The following is a 17,775-nucleotide window of genomic DNA, read 5'->3' on the forward strand; positions in this document are numbered from 1 at the left end:
GATGATAGCATGCTACACCAGTCCAGCACCACGAAACGTCAATATTTTTTACTGCATATAATCCCAATGAACATTTAAGTGTAGTAAAAAGGTTCAATTTTTATACTTTTTTTCTTTTTTTTACCTTAAGACTTGAATCAACAGCCCTCTCAGAAAACATTTGAAACACAACATCCTACAGGTCCTCATTTGAACAGGTGGATGAAAAAACAACAACCCCAGTTTCTAGCAATTTCTGCAGTTCACCCCCAACTTTTCCACTTATCAAAAATCTGTTTGGGGCTTTTTAAAAAGAGCTGTTCTTGTGTCAAGCACAAAACCACATGCAGTACCCTTCCGCCACCCCCATCATTCATTTCCTGGATATGGTTGTCATGCAGTGTTAGCAGCACCGCTTAACAGCAGAGGCACTTGCCTTTGAGTGAGTGCAAGTGTAGTCTAATAGTGTACAGATTTTTTTCCAGGGCTTAGCATCTACTAAATGAAGAGGTAGACGTGTGTCCTCTCTGTTCCTCTTTTGGATGCCTCAGTTCTGTTTTTATTAACAGCGCATGTCTATACAAAAAAGGCTTCCACATTCAGGATATGATAAGATGGAGGAGAAAAGACTAACATGAAGGTAAACATAATGACCTGCAAAGACTTAAATCTTCACAGCACCAAAGATGAATCATCCCAGATTTAAACCAGTCCATCCAGGAAGGTTTACTGCTTTTATTTGCACAATAGTGTTTGTTTTGTAATTCAATTATTTCATCACAATAGAAAAAGGGAATTGGAACATGAGGACCTCAACAGAGGCAAACACACAGAGAATGGATGCAAGCAGTTCAGAAAAAATTGAGGTATATGACTGTAGCAGTCCATCACACAATCTGTGTGCAGCGCTCGGGCTGATCCAGGAACAGCGTCTGGAACATGTCATTGTAGAAAGAAGGGTGGTACAAACAGGCCCGAGCACAGTCTGGACTGAAGTTCAACTCCAGGATCTGAGGCTGCATGATGCGCTCACCTGACCCCAGATCATGAAAGAGCAGGAAGAGATGGGGATTATTCAGCACAGTGATAACCTGACCTGCAGTCTTTACTGTGTGAAATTGTTGCCTTGCATCCCTTGCACATGTTAATGTATAACAAACTAGCAGAAATTCTTCAAAACGTCTCCTCTGACTCACCGTTAGGCCCTGTGCTCCACTTCAACATGAGATCCACTGCATAGATAGCACGGGATGATGGGTAGGGACAGATACCATATGGAGCAGGTCGCGACGAGGCCGCCTCAAAGAGTTCCTTAAAGGCTTTAAACAATTCTGCCTGTGGGGCGCAGGGGCATTCGGAAAAGGAACAATAACTGTTACTAGAATGTTCACAGATTTGTTTTTTTTCAAGGATCCAGAAATTAGCATGCAAGTCCTGAAAGTGTCTTCAAGTGTGTTTTCAGATATGAAAGCAACATAAGTTTCTTTCCCATCTGAAAATTTCAGGAGATCAGTACCTGAAATATTCAAAACTTCAGTCACCCTCCGACTTGCAATTTCTTCCTGCATCCTCACAACGGTTTATCCCCACTGCTTAAAGAAATTATGATACACACTGGCAAACCTTGCCGTGCCTAAGCAGGCTTCGGCCCTAAAGCACGTTTTGAATGGCCAGTGTGACCGCAACCGTGCCATGCTTGAGCATGATTCACTTCTCTGCTTTGGTACGCTTCAGAGACGTGGACTTCGGCAAGGTTTACTTCATGAACGAGCACAAGCACACGGACAGCGCATGTGGTCCATGACATATGATTGCCATGAGCGCATCTCTAGACAATCATTTAAAATGAAGCGGGGGTGTTAGAGGGCTGTGTCGGGCCAAAGCAACTTACCATGAGTCAGCAGAGTTGTATGTGTCTCATTGTGCTGACTGATGTGATAATGCTTCATGTGAATATCGGGAAAAGTCGGGATGTTCGGATTCACAAATACTGCTTGATGTGGAAATTTTGGAAAGTTTTCTGGAGTTTTGTATGAATGTGTAAGTTTTTCTCCAGGAAACTGTCAGTAATGGCTGCAGTGTTATATGCAAAGCTTGTTTACTCAGTGCTTATTTTATTGTAACCACCAGGCTATTAGATGGTGAAATTTCCCAGGGGTGCCTTCTGGAAAAATTCTGGATTAAGGCCGGATGCATAACTCAACCATTTATACCTGTAGTTCATGTGGATACAAATCTCAAAAAAGATCCTGGAGAGGTTACAAAATCTCAAAGTTTTCACTTACTTCCACCTCCTTCCAGGGATACAGTGGGTACTGCTTCTCAAACATAGGGATGAACTCGTCGTAGTGCACCTAAAGACAGACAGTATAAATAAAACTGTATGATAATCACGTGTAAACCTTATTTTAAATCTGATTTGGTTGTTCAGTTATAAACTTTGAATATTTTAAGCATTTCTACCCCTGACAACATAACCTAAAAAAAACATTAAAGAGGGGGTATTGTGTGTGTGTTTTTTTTTAGGCTTTTTATTGTCTTTCCAGTACCCCTGTAGTACCTTTAAAAGACTTACAGAGCAAAGAAAATTTTTTCTCTTACTGCCATTAAAGAAGTTTCTTACTTCTGCCTCTGTCTGAAACACTTTGTTTTAGCTGCTGTCCCTTTAAGGCTCCCCGCTCCACGAACCTCTTTTGATTTCCACACCATGAATTTTTAGCTGAAAATTTGCCTATGTTTAAGATGAACATCTAGCATTGTTCCTTTACATCATGTTTGAAATATGGAAATGCATGAAACCCCCTCTTTAAGTAAGATGACGTATCTTAATCTTACCAAGCCTGTATGCACATGCAGACATCTGCTCCTAAACATTGCAAACTCAACCAGAAAGTTTTCTCTCTCTATGTAAACTTCAGATGAAATAAATAAAGATTAGAATCCTTGGATATAAAGAGTGATTAAAATGTACCTGCTTAAGCTCCACACCCTCTGCATAGTTCATGACGGTGAAATGTTTTTGGTAGTCATCAAAATGGTCCAAGGAGAAAGGTCTGGAGGGAGGAAAAAAATCAGGATTAGGTGTTAGGAACAGTTCACCCTCTTATTAAACTTGTAGATGAGATAAATAAAACCAAACTATGCTGTGTCTGGATCGTAAAAAGCACACTGAAATATTTGGGATCCCTTTGGTTAGAGGCTTCCATAGAGTCGTGAAGTCCTAATGGTAACTTGTTTGAAATGGCACCTTTAAAAACAGGCTTTAGATAAAATGTGTTGCTTCAACTAGAGGTGTTAAATCACAACAAAGAGAGATATGACGGGCTCAGAGCCTGTGACCACACAAAGAGTTTATGTCCTGTGAAGATGAGATGAGTTAGGGATGGTCGTTATTCAAGAACGCATCAGGAAACAGACATTGTGGCAGCATATGTTTAGGAAAATGAGTTGTTTTTTTTAGAATTGGATGCCTCGAACCATTTGAGTGACCGTGGTGTGAAGAGTCACTAAAAGCTTCCCCCCTGTGACATCTGACACTCTTACAGTGCAGGCTGTGCTTTCACAGCTGGAACACCACAAGCTAACTCAGTTACTCACAATGCTGCTGATAGTGCTACTGCATTTTGTTTCAGATTCAAGAGTTGTGCATGTTTTGTTAAATTTTCCAAACCAATAGTTTCCTCCTCCTGGGTGTGGGACTCTCTCCTTTGTTCTTCTCTGTTTGAAAATCTTGTCCCAGAGGTGTTAAAATCAAGGTTGTTATCTCCGCATCTCTTCCACACATCAAACCCTTCACAGACTGTCCCCCTCTTTGTTTGTGATCTCTCAGCTCGTCTGGCGTGGTCAGAGGATCTGCAGTTGGAGTTGGAGGTGTGAAGCTTTGACTGTCAGTCTGTGGCCTTGCAGCCTTGCATGTTTCTTCCTGTTTGTGTTTTGTTGTTATAAGCACACGTCGATCAAACTGGGAGTAACCTGGCAGTTAATACCTCACTTGACCTGACCCACAACTAAAAATAAACCAGGACTGACTCTTTGTTCCAAATACCCACAGCCATAAAAACACACTACAATGTGAGTGTATCAGCAGATAAAACACACTGTGTCTGTTCAAAGTTCCTCATAAAAGGAGATCTGTGATAATAAGAGTCTGTGATTGTGCAACCACAGTTTCTCTGTCACATGTCGTAGCCTGACACACACGGCCTGCAAGAACTTGTCTTTAAATCTAAGCGATATGAAGTATTAAAAGACAAACATGATGCCTGATTTTATCGCACAGAGTCAAACTTAACTCAAGAAACTTGGCAAGCAAATCTTTTCTTACCCAGGTGGCACTTTAGAAGCTGTTCAGGTCTAAATTTTGTTTGACATTTCAGGTTTTGTAGTGAATAATTTTCAATCATGAAAGATTTTGTAGAAGCAGAAGAAAATTAGCAACATGTGTAAGAGTGAAAAGACTCTTAAATGCTGATGATACGGCTCGTCTCGGTTATTTAGAACAGAATAGAATAGAATAGAATATTCTTTATTGATCCCCCTTGGGGGAAATTTTTTTGTCACAGCAGCTCACGAAAAAAACAAAGTGCAGTAATGTGATAACAATAAAAATAGAATATGAAATTAGAAATTTGAAGAAATATAGAAAAGTGGAAAAATATTACTATTTACATATATATATTGGAGCGAGATATATACAAAGATTGGTTTTTGACAATAAAAATTTACAATGAGTACTGGGACTGGGGATCTGCGCGCCGTACCGAGACGAACTGAACCTCTCTGCTTGGTGGAAACGCGGCTCAAGAGAGGGATCTACAAGTCTAAGAAAAGACTCAAACCACTTTACTAACTTCCAAAAAAGTTAATTTTTAAGTACAGTTGTGGGCACGGTTAAAGACGTGTTTCTGTGTTTGTGTGTCTGACCTGTTAGCAAACCGCAGCCAGAACACGTTGTAGGCGTAGAGTCTCAGAGGCTTCACGGAGCGCAACATCAGCATGTAGCGAATATCAAACTTCACCATCCCCAGCTCCTCCCTGTGGAACAGCACTGGGTCCTCAAGGTACTTACACACCACCTGAAACACACGCAAGCAAAAGAGATACATTGGAGATGTTTAGATGATCTGGGAACGAAAGCTCTAAGATGCAATTATGTTCCCGAATTTTTTTTGTGATTTTAGGTTGCCCCTTGGTTCCTGTGGAAAGTTTGTGTTGCAATCTCTAAATGTAATTTGGTTAGATGTTTGGTTCTCCCAAAGTTGCCCTAATGTTGTAACCAAGGGGAAACATCTGGTTTGTAAAAATGAAGCCTATGCAGAAGTGCTAGAAGTCGCTGTTCGTCAAGAATCAGTTTGAGTCTGGCTGCAGAAAGACCGGGTCACGTTCACGACCGGGTCACGTTCACACCCAGCCATAAAAACAGAGTTTTACAGCATTAAAAAATATATATATAAAAAAACAGCTTGGGTCTAAAACGCTGATTTCACTATCGGCACACGCTGTACGGTGAGTGAATTTGATTTTCCAATCAGAGGCACAGCTCAGGTCACGTGACCGCCGGGCGCCCTGTAGCTCCTCGAAGAAAAACTCACAGCCAACGTCGTAGGGAATGTGGCTGCGTCCACGGATTGGCTTTAAGGAAAAAATGGGTGACTTCTCAGAGACTTCGTCCATGTTTTATACAGTCTATGGTTGTAACCTTTGAGGAATGTTAGTTTTTTATGTTTTGGTTGAAGGGAAAGTTCACCAAAACTTTTAAAACTGCATGATTGTATTTATACCTGTACTTTTTAATTACAAATTTATTTCTTGTACCTGACTGTACATGAACAAGTAGTCAGTAATGAATAAAAAAACAAATCTAGCAGTACTTTTTATTACAATATAATGGAATAAAAATAACACAACGCAAAAATAATTGAACCAGTTACAATGTAAGGCGATGAAAAGATAGCAAAAAACAAACGATAAAAATAATATGCCATAATAGGAATGTCTTGTGGCACATGACATTCATGACATTCATGACATGACATCTTCGTGACTGATAATAGTCAGCCTAGACTTGTGTCGGTACCTTTGGCGTGCTCTCTCTTTGTCTGATTATGTAGTCCAGGTTGTTCGAGATGTGTGTGTCCAGTCCGCGTGCCAGGTTCCAGGGTTTACAGATCCAGTGGTTATCCTCTCCTCTGAAACACACACACACACAGGATGGTTGACATTCAGAGTGCTGGACCTTCATTCAGTAACAAGAATAAAACACACCTCCTTCACCTTCAGCTGGTGTTTTTAACTCTGTGGTTACAATGAAACCTGGAATCTTCAGTGTGCCGTTTCATCATCATTTTGTGACAAAGTTGCAGTTTTCTGGTTATTTTACGCCATGATTCAGCATTCGAGAGAGTGTTTACGCGTTCCTAACCTCTGCTGTCTGAGCTGGTAGTGCTTGATGAACTGTGGCAGCTCTGTGTGCAGGTTAAAGGTCTCAGGTAGCCAATCAGGAGACGGGCCTCCTTTCAGTCTTCTGACCACAGCAGACAGGCAATCCTTCACGGTGACGATGCTCTCACATGGGAACTGGTTCAGCATCACGTGAGGGCGCTCCTCGCTCAGCTTCCTGAAAGAAAGTACGTCTTAAATTATAATAAAGGTTTAAATAATGTTCCAGAAAAAAAAGACAGAGTGGATGTCCTTTGGCTGGGTACCAGGTTTCTTTTAAGGGTCCATGAGTTGTGTTAATCCAGCACCAACAGGCTTGAAAAGCTGATAATCCGAGCTAAAACTAAAAAAAATGGTCATTACATTTTTTGCTAAAATTGATGCAAATGGATTTATATTAAAGAGGGGTCTAGAATGCATCTAGAATAACTCTTCGCAGCAATTACTATCGGAGTTGTCATTCTTATTAGTGTTTTATTACTTTTAAAGAGGGGCATTCTCTCCCAAACATGGATATAAAGTAACAGTGCGGGATGTTTATAATAGTTGTGCAGATTTTCAAACCACTTTATAGCAGTAGGACAGTTTCCTACTGCTGAGATGTGCTGGATTAAACTCTCTGACATGACTGAAGTTGAATCAGATGAAGTCAATGAGTGACAGTAGCTCTTTTGTGTTTTTATGCCAACTACCCCACCCACTGCTGCTTTGTGATGAGTCAAGCAGCTGTTTGTTATGTCGGTCGACTGGAAGCGAGCAGCGTCCTCCTCTAGGCGTCCTCTGCTTGGTTGTTGTGTTCCTCAGTGTGGCTGCTGTTTTTACGTTTCTGAATGGCCTGAGCCAAGGATGGAAACACCACTGGTAAAAAACAACAACAACAACAAAAAAAGAGACTGGCAGAATCAACAGTTTGTTGTGTTTAGGACGTGATTGAGTCATCTCAGAGCTGAAAATAAAACAGTCATGCCAAGACATGTTTGATCAACAGAGATGATTTTTTTTCTACTTGGGAGAGGCGGACTCTGTCTTCACCACATAACTTCCTCACGATGCCAAGTTTCGGTTTCAACTCGTCTGAAACCATTAACTCATAGCTATGCGATAACCTGGCTGCTTGACTTTTTGTTTAGCAAAACTGAAACTCTGTCCTCAGCATTAGAAAGAGATAAGCAAATTTATTTATTTTTCTACAAAGCAGAAGACAGACAGATGGAGACAAAAGTAAAAGAAAATCCAAATAATGAAAAACACTGAGGCCTGAGCCCTAAAGCCTCAAAGTGCAGTTGTGTGTCACTGGCTCTTATTACACATTCCTTTCAGCAAGCACTGAGCACTGACACCATCCAATTTATGACTGTGTCTGTTGACTGTCACTGATAAATGAGGGTCAGGTCAAACCGGATGATACCCTGAGTCAGTTAACAACAAAAAAAGAAGACAAAAAAAACCAGAAGGAGAGAAAACAGTCTTGGAAAGAAACAGAAAGAAAAGGAAATACAGAAAAAACAAAGAAAAACAGAAGGAAAAGGAAATACAGAAAAAAAGAAAAAAGAAAAAAACAGAAAGAAAAGGAAATGCATAAAAAAGAAAAACAGAAAGAAAAGGAAATACAGGAAAAAAAGGGAAAAAACAGAATGAAAAAGAAAGTCAAACACAAAGACACAAGATAAAACAACGACAGGGAAACAGTCAATAAACAAAGAAAAAGAAACACAAAATAAAGAAAAAACAGAAGGAAAGAAGAAATAAATGTGGAAAAAAGAGGCAAAACATAAAAAAATAGACAGTCAAAAAGAAAGAAGGACAAAAAAATAAAAATGAGAGGTAAGCATAAAGAATGATGGAAGGAAAGACAGAGAAAAGAAAACAGACAGGAAAGAAGAAAGAAAAAGTAAAATGAGAAAGAAAAACAGTGAAAATGGGAAAACATTCAGAAAAAACAAAAAGGAAGAAATAGAAAAAAAGGAAAGAAGGAAATAAAAAAGAGAGAATGAAAAAGAGAATAAGAGAAAGAAAAGAGAAAAGGAGAAAGTAACAAATAAAAACTGAAAAAAGCAGGTACACTGGTGAAAAACTGAAGAAGAAAATAAAGAAAAAGGAATAAATAAAAAAACACACAACAAGTGTTTCTGACCTGAAGTCTTTGATGTGCTTGTAGCTCCAAATGATGTCAGCCTCCTCCTCCTCCTCCGTCAGCTGGAAGCGAGGATGTGTCAGGTTGTTTGTGACCTGAGACATTTCAGAGTAAACCCTGAGACACAGAACGATGAAAAGACAAGAGACAGGAAGAAAATTCAACATTTTCAATTAAAGTCAAGGACATATCCAGGAGAGTTGATTATTTGTGTTGATACAGTTTTTGTATCTGAGTCAGATTTTAAGTCTGGGCCAGGTTGTGTGTTATGATACTGTGAGCGCTCCAGCTGCAAACCATACACACCCACGTAGAGATAAGAGACTTACTTCAGGATTTTGTCCTCAGGTACATTGTAGGGTTGGATTTCTGCAGGAAGCATCTCCTTATTCTCCTGTAAAATTTTCTAAACACACAATCAGAGAAGACAGTGAACACCTGAAAGTAGCTTTGACATACCTGCAACTAAAATAACACAGGCATTACCGAGCAAATGATTGTCTTTAAAGGTTGTAAACATTTGCTTAGTGTCTGATAAATCTTTCCTCACCTCATAGTAGGAGTCCGGTGGCTCAGTCGTGACACTGCTGACCTCTTCAAGATCTGCAGAAATCCACGGTACAAGACGACATCGCCTCACCAGAGGGTTTGTTTCTCCATACGCATAATCACGGGTCACCTCGTCTGTCAAAACAAGAATGTTTACACAATTTCAGTGAATGTTTATCTCTGATACACATTTCATATAAAGTGATCTTTTCATTTTAGAAGACAGAAAGCAGGAATTTATTACATGGGACTATTTTTGGTGGCAGATTACTCCATATGTGATGCTCCTGTCAAGGTTTTAAATAAAAGAAAGCAGTGAGTATAAGTTAAACTTGTTTAGAAATCTTTTGACAGCAGCTCAAGACCCTCACGCTTTCACATCCCTCAGGAGGAACAGCCAGTGCTGAAATCTACAACTCTGTAACTCTTTCTTTTTGTGTGTGTTTGTGTGTGTGTGTCTGTGTGTGTGTAAGTGAGCTCACCCCCTTCCTGCTGGTCCTGCAGAGGCCACAGCACAGAGTAAGCCATCTGACCCTGAATGTAGAAGAAAGGAGCAAGCCCACAGGTGGGTCGGTCAGAGTGCTGCACCTGAGAACCGAACTCATCCATGATGTACCACACGGGGACTTTCTGCTCTGCTGTCTGAGAAAAAGAACAAAGTAAACAAAATAAATTTTCACCAACAGGTAGGGCAAAAGCTCTGTTCTTGACGTCATAATAATGGAAGATGAGGACAGATCACTTTTCTTTTTTCACAACAAGAGTTCACCTCTGCAATCAAAGCTAACACATTTTTTTCAATCTGAAAGTATTGGATCAAAGAGGTCATAAAGTTTTAAAATTTACCCCTTGAGAGATTTGATAAGTCTGGTTGTACTTCCACATACGCTCCATCACCAGCTCCACTATGTCTGGATCAGGCGCCTCACCATGGAAGTCCACCCCCATGAGGGAGGCCATCCTGGACAGCAGGCCAGGGATCTGCTCCAGCTGCTCACGGGCGCTCTCAACGCGATATGTCCAGGCGTGATCCACCAGGTAGACACTGTAACAACACAGGAGGATGGACAAAGAAAAGAGCAAATTAACTTGAGAAGAAGTTTTATTGACTCATTTTATTCTGAAGGCAACTTTTAAAGCTTATTTTTTAAAGACAAAAAATAAATGTATTACAATACCTCTTTTTTTTTTTTTTTTACTGCGTTTTAATATTTTACTTTTATTAATTACCATCTATAGATGTGATGTATACCATATGCATAATTTTGAATTTATTTTTTTATTTTAAAGAGATATTGACACTTTCAGTTCCATCAAATGGAGCGTTGTACTGCATCTCTGGCGCCCTCACCTGGTCGGCTCTGACACCTGCAGTCCGTCCTCTCGCGTCACAACAACCTTACAGCGGATCTCTGGTCCAGGATTGTCATTCTTCTTCACCTCTTCATCTTCCTCCTCCTCTTGGAACTGCATGATCCCGAAAACCTCCCCAGCATCATAAATCTATGACGTATGACGAAATAAACGGTTATAGCACGCGCTGTCACGTTCTCACCAGACTCCATTGAAATTTCAGCTCATTCTATGATTGCTTTAATATCTTCCTAAAGAGACAACACATAGTTACCCGCTTTAATTCACAATAAGTATTTTCTAACCTGCTCTTTAAATCGGCATATGCTAAATACCCAAAATATCCCATAAATAAATTACCAAAGCTAATTTTTTTATCCCACACCGCCACAAGTGAACAAAAACAGCCAACGAAATGGGCGTGAAAACTGACAATAACATGCTGACAGGAGCAGAAATTATAACCCGAATTGGGCCTCAATATATTTCCAATAAATTTTCATAGCTATTTCAAAATGTGCCTCATGAGGCTTTATATTGACTGCAATCTGTTGTCAGACCTCGTTGGTGATTTTGTGATGCAGACTCCTCCAGTAGATTTGGGGGATCCCTGAGGACTGCAGAGCCCCGACGTGCAGAGCCACGAAGGCTGTGAACTCCTCATCCTCCTCCGTGTTCAGAATTACAGGATCTGTTGACATTTTCACACCAAGTTGTTTCACACGTGGGGGGAAGAAAGTGAAACGAACCCGGAAGTAGAATCTGACAGCTGAGCGAGCGGTGCATTGTGGGAGGATTCCAAAGGGCTCCACCTACAGCCCTTCTGGATTTAAAAGACATTTTAATTCAATAAATGGAAAAATTGCAAAGTTAAAACCAGAAGTACATAATGATGACAACAAAACTTGCACACGCAGCTTATTGGTAGCAACAGAAATGTTTCTAAAAGGGGTAAAACAAATTTGAAGGACAAAAAGTTGGGGTCAAAAAATTAAGTTTTAATCCGACAAAACATCTTGTGCAGTTTACAGCTCATTAAAACTCAACAGATTCATTAAAAGTATAAATATAAGAGCAGATATGGAAAGTGGAAGAATTCAATACCACTAAGACAATGTTTTATTTTACCATGATTAAATATGTTTTAGTAAAATATCCACTCCTTGCATCTTAAGTTTTAGAGACAATAGTGAAACTCATTGCAAAAATGTTAACTAAACTTTTAGGTTCAAGCTTCAAGAATCCTGGATGCTACATTTCCCATGAGCATCTCTCATGCTTCAAAAATCCACAAAAGTTAGCAGCAACTATAAATAGCTCTTATAAATTAATTGCACATGAAGAAACTTTGTGGAGGTTGCATTATCTTTAAGGGAGATTTTGTTGCTTTTACATCTTCAGACCTCAAACCAGAGGCGTCTCTTCTTTGATATGGCTTCTCTTACATCTTTAGGAAACATTCTTTGGCGTTGCTCCACACTTGTATCCCCTGCAGAGAAAGAGAGGTAGAGAGGAATTAAAAAAATGTCAATTCATAAATTTGATCATGATGGTGTCATGTCACCTGATCACTACCTTTTTGCACATGCTGATCTGCATGACAGCGTAGTTAATCATCGCCTCCCGCAGATCTTTGTCTTTCTGCTCCTTAAAGCGCTGCATGTCCACCCACGCTCGTTCCACATGCTCTCTGCAGAGAAACACAAAGAGTGAGATTCATGCAATCAAATTTGATTTAGACCAAGGGTCACAAATGTGGAAAAAATACAGCTTTTAATACTGTGTGGATGGATTTTAGCTGCCGGAAAACAATAAAAAAATGATGAATTAAACAAAATTATCAACATATGTAATCTAATTCGAGTTTTCCTTCATTAATTTCATTTTTTTTTTCAAAATCAGAAGGCATGGTTGAAATTTTTGAATTTTATGTGATTTCAAAATTTTTCAGAATTTTTGCAGATTTTGGAAATTTAAAAAAGTATTTCTTTTTGTCTTTTTTATTTTTTGCAAAGGTTTTAAAAAAGTGTAATTTTTTTTCAAATTTTGGAAATTTCGAAAAAAAAAATCAAATTTTTTAAACATAAATTTTCTGAATTTTTTGCACATTTTTAAATATGATTTTTTTTTAAAACAGATTTTTGAAATTTCACATTTTTACTTTTTAAATTAATTTTTGATTTTTTTTAAGTTAGCCAATTGTTTGAACTTGTTGCATATATCTTAAAACAAAAAACTAAGACATCATATGTTCAATTTTATTTATTTTAAAAGTTTCTGTTTTAGGTAATTTTATTTTAGATTTTAATCATGTTTAGGTTTTTACCCACTTTTTTTCTTTATTCTGAGTATAAAGTAGATTTTGTGGCTCCTGAATGACTAAAATCCAGGTGAGCTGAAGTAAAAATGGCTCCTATCAAAGATATCCTGCCCAAGAACTTCCCACGTATTGTCATGATGACCCAGCCTTTATGGTGCTGCTAGCCAAAACTAAGTCTGGCACAGAGGTGTTCGTGTTCCTCAAGTGACCTTCACAAGCTGCAACACACTGGAATAACAGCAAACGTTATAAGTGAGATCTTTAGCTCAGTGTTTGATACAGTTTAGCAACTCAAACACTGGAGTTGTTGCTGTTTCTGCCCCTATCTGTCAATCATTAACCGGATAGATCTCATTTCCTGCTCTAATCTCACATCTCATCCACAACTCACTCGCACTCCACTGTTTTCTCCTTGACTGTCTCCTCCCCCTCTGTAATCAGCTCCTCCAGCAGCTTCAGTCTGGCTTCCCTCTGTTCAGGAGCTTCCTGGCCAAAGAGCTTGTTGGTCATCCCTTTAAAGGAGAACGTACGCACAATCTGAGGAAGATCCAAAAACACAGGTAAGTCCTTACAAATCAAAATCAGACATGGAAAACTTCCAGAGACAACATGTGTCATATATATATATATATTGTTACCCCTGTAGCCAGCTCCTCACGCTGCTGCTTTTTGGAGATGAGATCCTGAGACGCCATCTCCAGCTCAAACTGGGTCAGCTCATGTTTCCTGCACACTGCCCTGCCAACACAGAGTACAATATCATCACATTGTTTGCTCTCAGCTTCATTACACAACACTTGAGAGTGAAATCTCACCTCAAAGCCTCGGCGTAGAAGAGATATTCTTTAATCTGGTCTGCATAATGCTCCTCCTCCTCTAAGATATCGTCTATTGAGGCGGCATATCTGCAGAAGTGTAACAAAAGAACAGCTGTAGAAGCAGCATGGCTGGATGTGTTATTAAAATACTATCTGTTGGTGTAATACTCACGCATCCATATGATGACCTGCGCTCTGCAGTCCATCTCCCATCTCTTTCTCTATGGCGCTCCACTCACTGCAAGGAAACAACAGATTTGAACTATTAAAAATAAGCGCAAAGAGCAGAAATCTTGATTGAGGATCTGGGTAAAATTTGTGCAGACAACAATAAAAAACCAAACATTTTATGTGTGGAAAGTTAAAAATTCCTCTCAGTCTGCAGAAACAAAAACTAAAACAACTTTTTTTTGCATCAACAAAAAAAAACTCACACACTGTCAACAAATACATGTGGACCTGATGTAAATCATGTGGATATTTTTCACCTTTGAAAGCATTAGGTACAGCTCAAGTAACCTGTGACAACTAAAACATGCTGGAGATGAAAATATTTTGTATATCTAACAAGTAAAATGTGTTTCCTCTTGTTTTAATCAGGAATTAGGGATGAGTATGAGCCCAGACCAGCCCCTCCTCCTAGCTTAACTTTCCCTGTTTTCCAACATCTTCCTATATTATGAGGTGCTATGAGGCGCAGCTAAAAGCCATGTGGTCGAGCTGGTAATATCACTGTTGTCAGTACCTGGAGCTCACATGCACTGGTGTCCTAAAGGACACCAGCGCTTACTGTTTGGCCTCTTTGAGGGGCTTAACTTAACAAAACACCAGAGACAGGAGGTTCCCACCTATTAACCCCAGTGATTGACTAGCTCTTGCTGCTTATCTGCCTTCAGGATTTAGAGTTCTGAAGACTTAACTTGAGTTGTTTTTTGCTCTGAGACCTAAAACTTAGGACACTTCATTGTTTGTTTAAGATAAAACATAAAGAATTTTTTGTTTCACATGTATTTTTCAATGATTTTCAATAAAATAAGATTGGAACATTGAAGGTATATGCTGTCAGTTGCAAAAAATTAAAATTGGTGTCCGCCCAAATCAGTATCGGCAGGTCAGGCTTCATAAAAATCGATGATCAGCCAGAAAATTGTGATTGGTACACCCCTAGAATACAGTTGAAGAAATATGAGCTTCTACAGAAACACTTTTTTAAAATTTAACTAGTGGATCAATTTCTTGTGACCTCAGGGATACTTCAGCTCATTTATAAACAATTCAGATATATTTGGAGATGCTAAGACACATATTAGTACAGTTAATAGCGAACCTGAAGACTCTTCCATAGTTCCCATGGACCTTGTAAACACCGTACAGACGATCTGCAACTCTCTGAAAAAAGACACAAAAGATATAACACAAAGTGTGACTTTGAGAAATGAAGAACTACATCAGTATTTTTCATTGAGACTCTGGCTGTTTTCGAATTCGCCTACTACATACTGCTTATTAAATTAGTATGTAGTAGGCACTGCCTACTACATACTACTCTCATAAGCAGTATGTAGTATGACTGTTCAGTTGGGTTAATTTTTGTAGTATGCTACGCTGGTTTTCAGTTCGAAGAAAACGGAAGTTGGCTATGGCTGACTTTTTTTCCCAAAAGAACTTTATTGAAAATGTAGAAAATAAACGAACCACGAGTAACTTATCTGCAAATATATTACCAGAGAGAGCATTTTATATTAACTTTCAGTGGTGGAGATGATGAGGATTTAAAGATAAAAAAAGAAATGGCTCTTATATTTATATTCCTCTGCTACTCCGGTTGTTGTTGCTCCGCCCTCTGCCATTTTCACTTCTGATATGGGACCAGGCCCATTGCATTGTGGGTAACAGTATGGGAAGCAGACTGGTCCGATGCATACTGTGGATTTTTCCCGATTCAGTATATCATCCGGGTGTTGACATTTGTTTGCATACTGCATACTGCATACTACATTTTGGTCGAATCAGTAGGCACTGCTAGTATAGTATGCGAATTCGAAAACAGCCTCTGTCATAGGAGATTGTCTTAGCTATTCAAAATGTGTTACCGCTGCCCTCATGTGGCCACAAAAGTTACTAATGCAGGTTGAAAGATTAAAAAATATTTTTTGAAAGAGCTAAGTAAACATGAATTATATGTATCTGTTAGAGAGACTTACTGCTCGTGCTCTGAGCAGCTGAGATGTGTGAGACTGCAGCTCATCGCTGTAATGTTTCATCTCCATGAAGCGCCTGAAAGAGTCAGTAACAGTATTCAGAATCTCTGTTGTTAGCAGCATGAATAAAATCCTAATGATCCTAATATCAGGAAACGCTAACTTACTTGTCTGGATTCCTCACCCTGAAGGTGGCACTCAGTGCTCTCAGCCTGGAATCAGCCTGTAAGACAAAAAGGTGAAACTTCCGTATCATCAAGTTTTTTGTATGGATTTTCTGAGAGCCTCAGAAATGTTCGGCACCTTTGCTTGAAATCCTGTCTCATACACCACCTCCTTCCAGCCACATTCCTGCCAAACAGAGCAGAGTTAAAACAATTCAAAACATCACTACAGTCTGTTATTGATCTCCTAAAGTGCTTCACTGAGCCTCGGCGGCAGTTTGTACCTCAGTGAGGAAGTGGTAGAGGATCTTGTCATTTGATAGGACTGGATGTGAAGCCACACGGAGCAGAAAGTTCTCCAGACCGACCCGCCGGCGCTCTACAAAGTCTGGGTCCATATTGTCTGCTGAGAGCTTGTGCCAAACAAACTCTGCCTGCAGAGATAGAGGATATACAAATGGCTAAAGGAACTTTTTGATCAATTTGATGCATCAATCACAATAAATATATACACACATAACATTGATTTGACTGGATTTTATAGGTTTAGAAAGCTGATTCAAACTGTACTCACCCTCTTCTCAGGCAGAGGGGGCACCACAATGTACGGATAGGTAACGATCAGGTAGTTCCTCAGCAGTTCAAACTCACTGTACCTCCTCCACAGAGAGTCCGGGGCTGGATTACGGCCATCAGCGACTGCATCCATTGGCCTTTAGAGAATAAAAGTAAAGTTATCTTTGCACAGTCACGACAAAAACAGAAGTAGATTTACCCGACACCGAGATAGATACTTATCAACATGTACAACCCCTTTCTCTTCAGATGACTGTGAAGTGAAGTGCTATTCTCACCGTGTTTCTATGAGATAAACAGTGAATGTCTCCTGCATGTTGACTGCATTTTTCCCACTTCTTTTCTCAGCTTCGACAACACAAATCTCCATCCTTCGCAAGAGGGTGGATCCCTCTTCCACCATCTGAAACATCAAGCAGAGAGTATCATTTATAAACATCTAGAAATAGCTTTGTATGACAGTGTGCTAACTGTTAAAAAGACAAAGGAGTATCACCTTAAAGTCTTAATGGACAAAAACAGTTTCATACCTCATTTAAATTATATGAAATCTTTATTTGACCTCATAAATGCCACAAAATAAGATTAACGTCGATACTATCATTTTAAAGCCCAACTTATCCAAATATTTTGATGTTTCAAGTCATAAAAAGATTCATAAATTATTCTATAATGAGAAAAAGCTTCTTGATTCTTGGTTCATGACTTATTTTCGTGGAAATAATCCGTTAAAACCCGAAAAAACAGACACAACTGTGCCTCATCATTTAGCAGGCTCGTGCACCAGCTTTAGCCAACATCAAAGGCAACGTAACGTCAGCGCGTGCAGCCATGAATCGACATTATTTTTCTTATTTGAACCGAATAACAACAACAAACTAACAAGGGATCGTGATGCTGAATTTACCGTGATGTTCAGGCTGTTGCCCCCGTCCGCAGCTGTGTGATCTGACTCGTCGTCAGTGGCCACAGACTCTTCCTTACCATCCTCCGCCATCCTCCTGATGTTGTTGCTGAGCCAGGACGCATGCGCACATAGTCTGATCAGCCTACATCCCATTCAGCCGGCCCTGTTGCGTTCAGGAGATTTTGGGAAATCACGGATTTGAAGCCAAAACGATTGAATATCAAAATAAGTAACATTGAAATACTTTTACTAACTGTAAAACATTGTAGTTGTAATTTTGGTGCTGTTAATGTCACTGTTGATTAATTAAAGTTTATAATTTTGATGAAATTTCTT

General features: G+C 39.4%; 2 protein-coding genes across 2 annotated transcripts; both read right to left on the reverse strand.

The window, feature by feature from the left end:
* Positions 1-206: 206 nt before the first annotated feature.
* Positions 207-11,209, reverse strand: ttll12 (tubulin tyrosine ligase-like family, member 12). Its single transcript, XM_074698310.1, has 14 exons — positions 11,014-11,209; positions 10,452-10,603; positions 9,947-10,145; positions 9,583-9,742; positions 9,102-9,235; positions 8,881-8,957; positions 8,552-8,668; positions 6,401-6,595; positions 6,056-6,167; positions 4,903-5,054; positions 2,951-3,032; positions 2,265-2,333; positions 1,176-1,314; positions 207-1,012 (listed from the first exon to the last, which is right to left on the reverse strand). The coding sequence occupies exons 1-14, from the start codon at positions 11,152-11,154 to the stop codon at positions 867-869; spliced, it is 1,875 nt and encodes a 624-aa protein (XP_074554411.1). The 5' UTR covers positions 11,155-11,209; the 3' UTR covers positions 207-866.
* Positions 11,210-11,456: 247 nt separating this feature from the next.
* On the reverse strand, positions 11,457-17,561 carry LOC141810626 (sorting nexin-4-like). Its single transcript, XM_074698351.1, is given in 15 exon segments — positions 11,457-11,942; positions 12,029-12,143; positions 13,165-13,310; positions 13,412-13,511; positions 13,589-13,678; positions 13,764-13,829; positions 14,919-14,980; positions 15,796-15,868; positions 15,960-16,015; positions 16,096-16,143; positions 16,241-16,390; positions 16,531-16,669; positions 16,811-16,935; positions 17,440-17,528; positions 17,531-17,561. Coding segments are annotated over 15 exon segments (1,338 nt in total). The 3' UTR covers positions 11,457-11,894.
* Positions 17,562-17,775: the final 214 nt, after the last annotated feature.

The sequence above is a fragment of the Halichoeres trimaculatus genome, unplaced genomic scaffold, assembly GCF_033239565.1.
Source record: "Halichoeres trimaculatus isolate MK-OKI-2021-1 unplaced genomic scaffold, fHalTri1.1 fHalTri1_scaffold_21, whole genome shotgun sequence".
Taxonomy (NCBI): domain Eukaryota; kingdom Metazoa; phylum Chordata; class Actinopteri; order Labriformes; family Labridae; genus Halichoeres; species Halichoeres trimaculatus.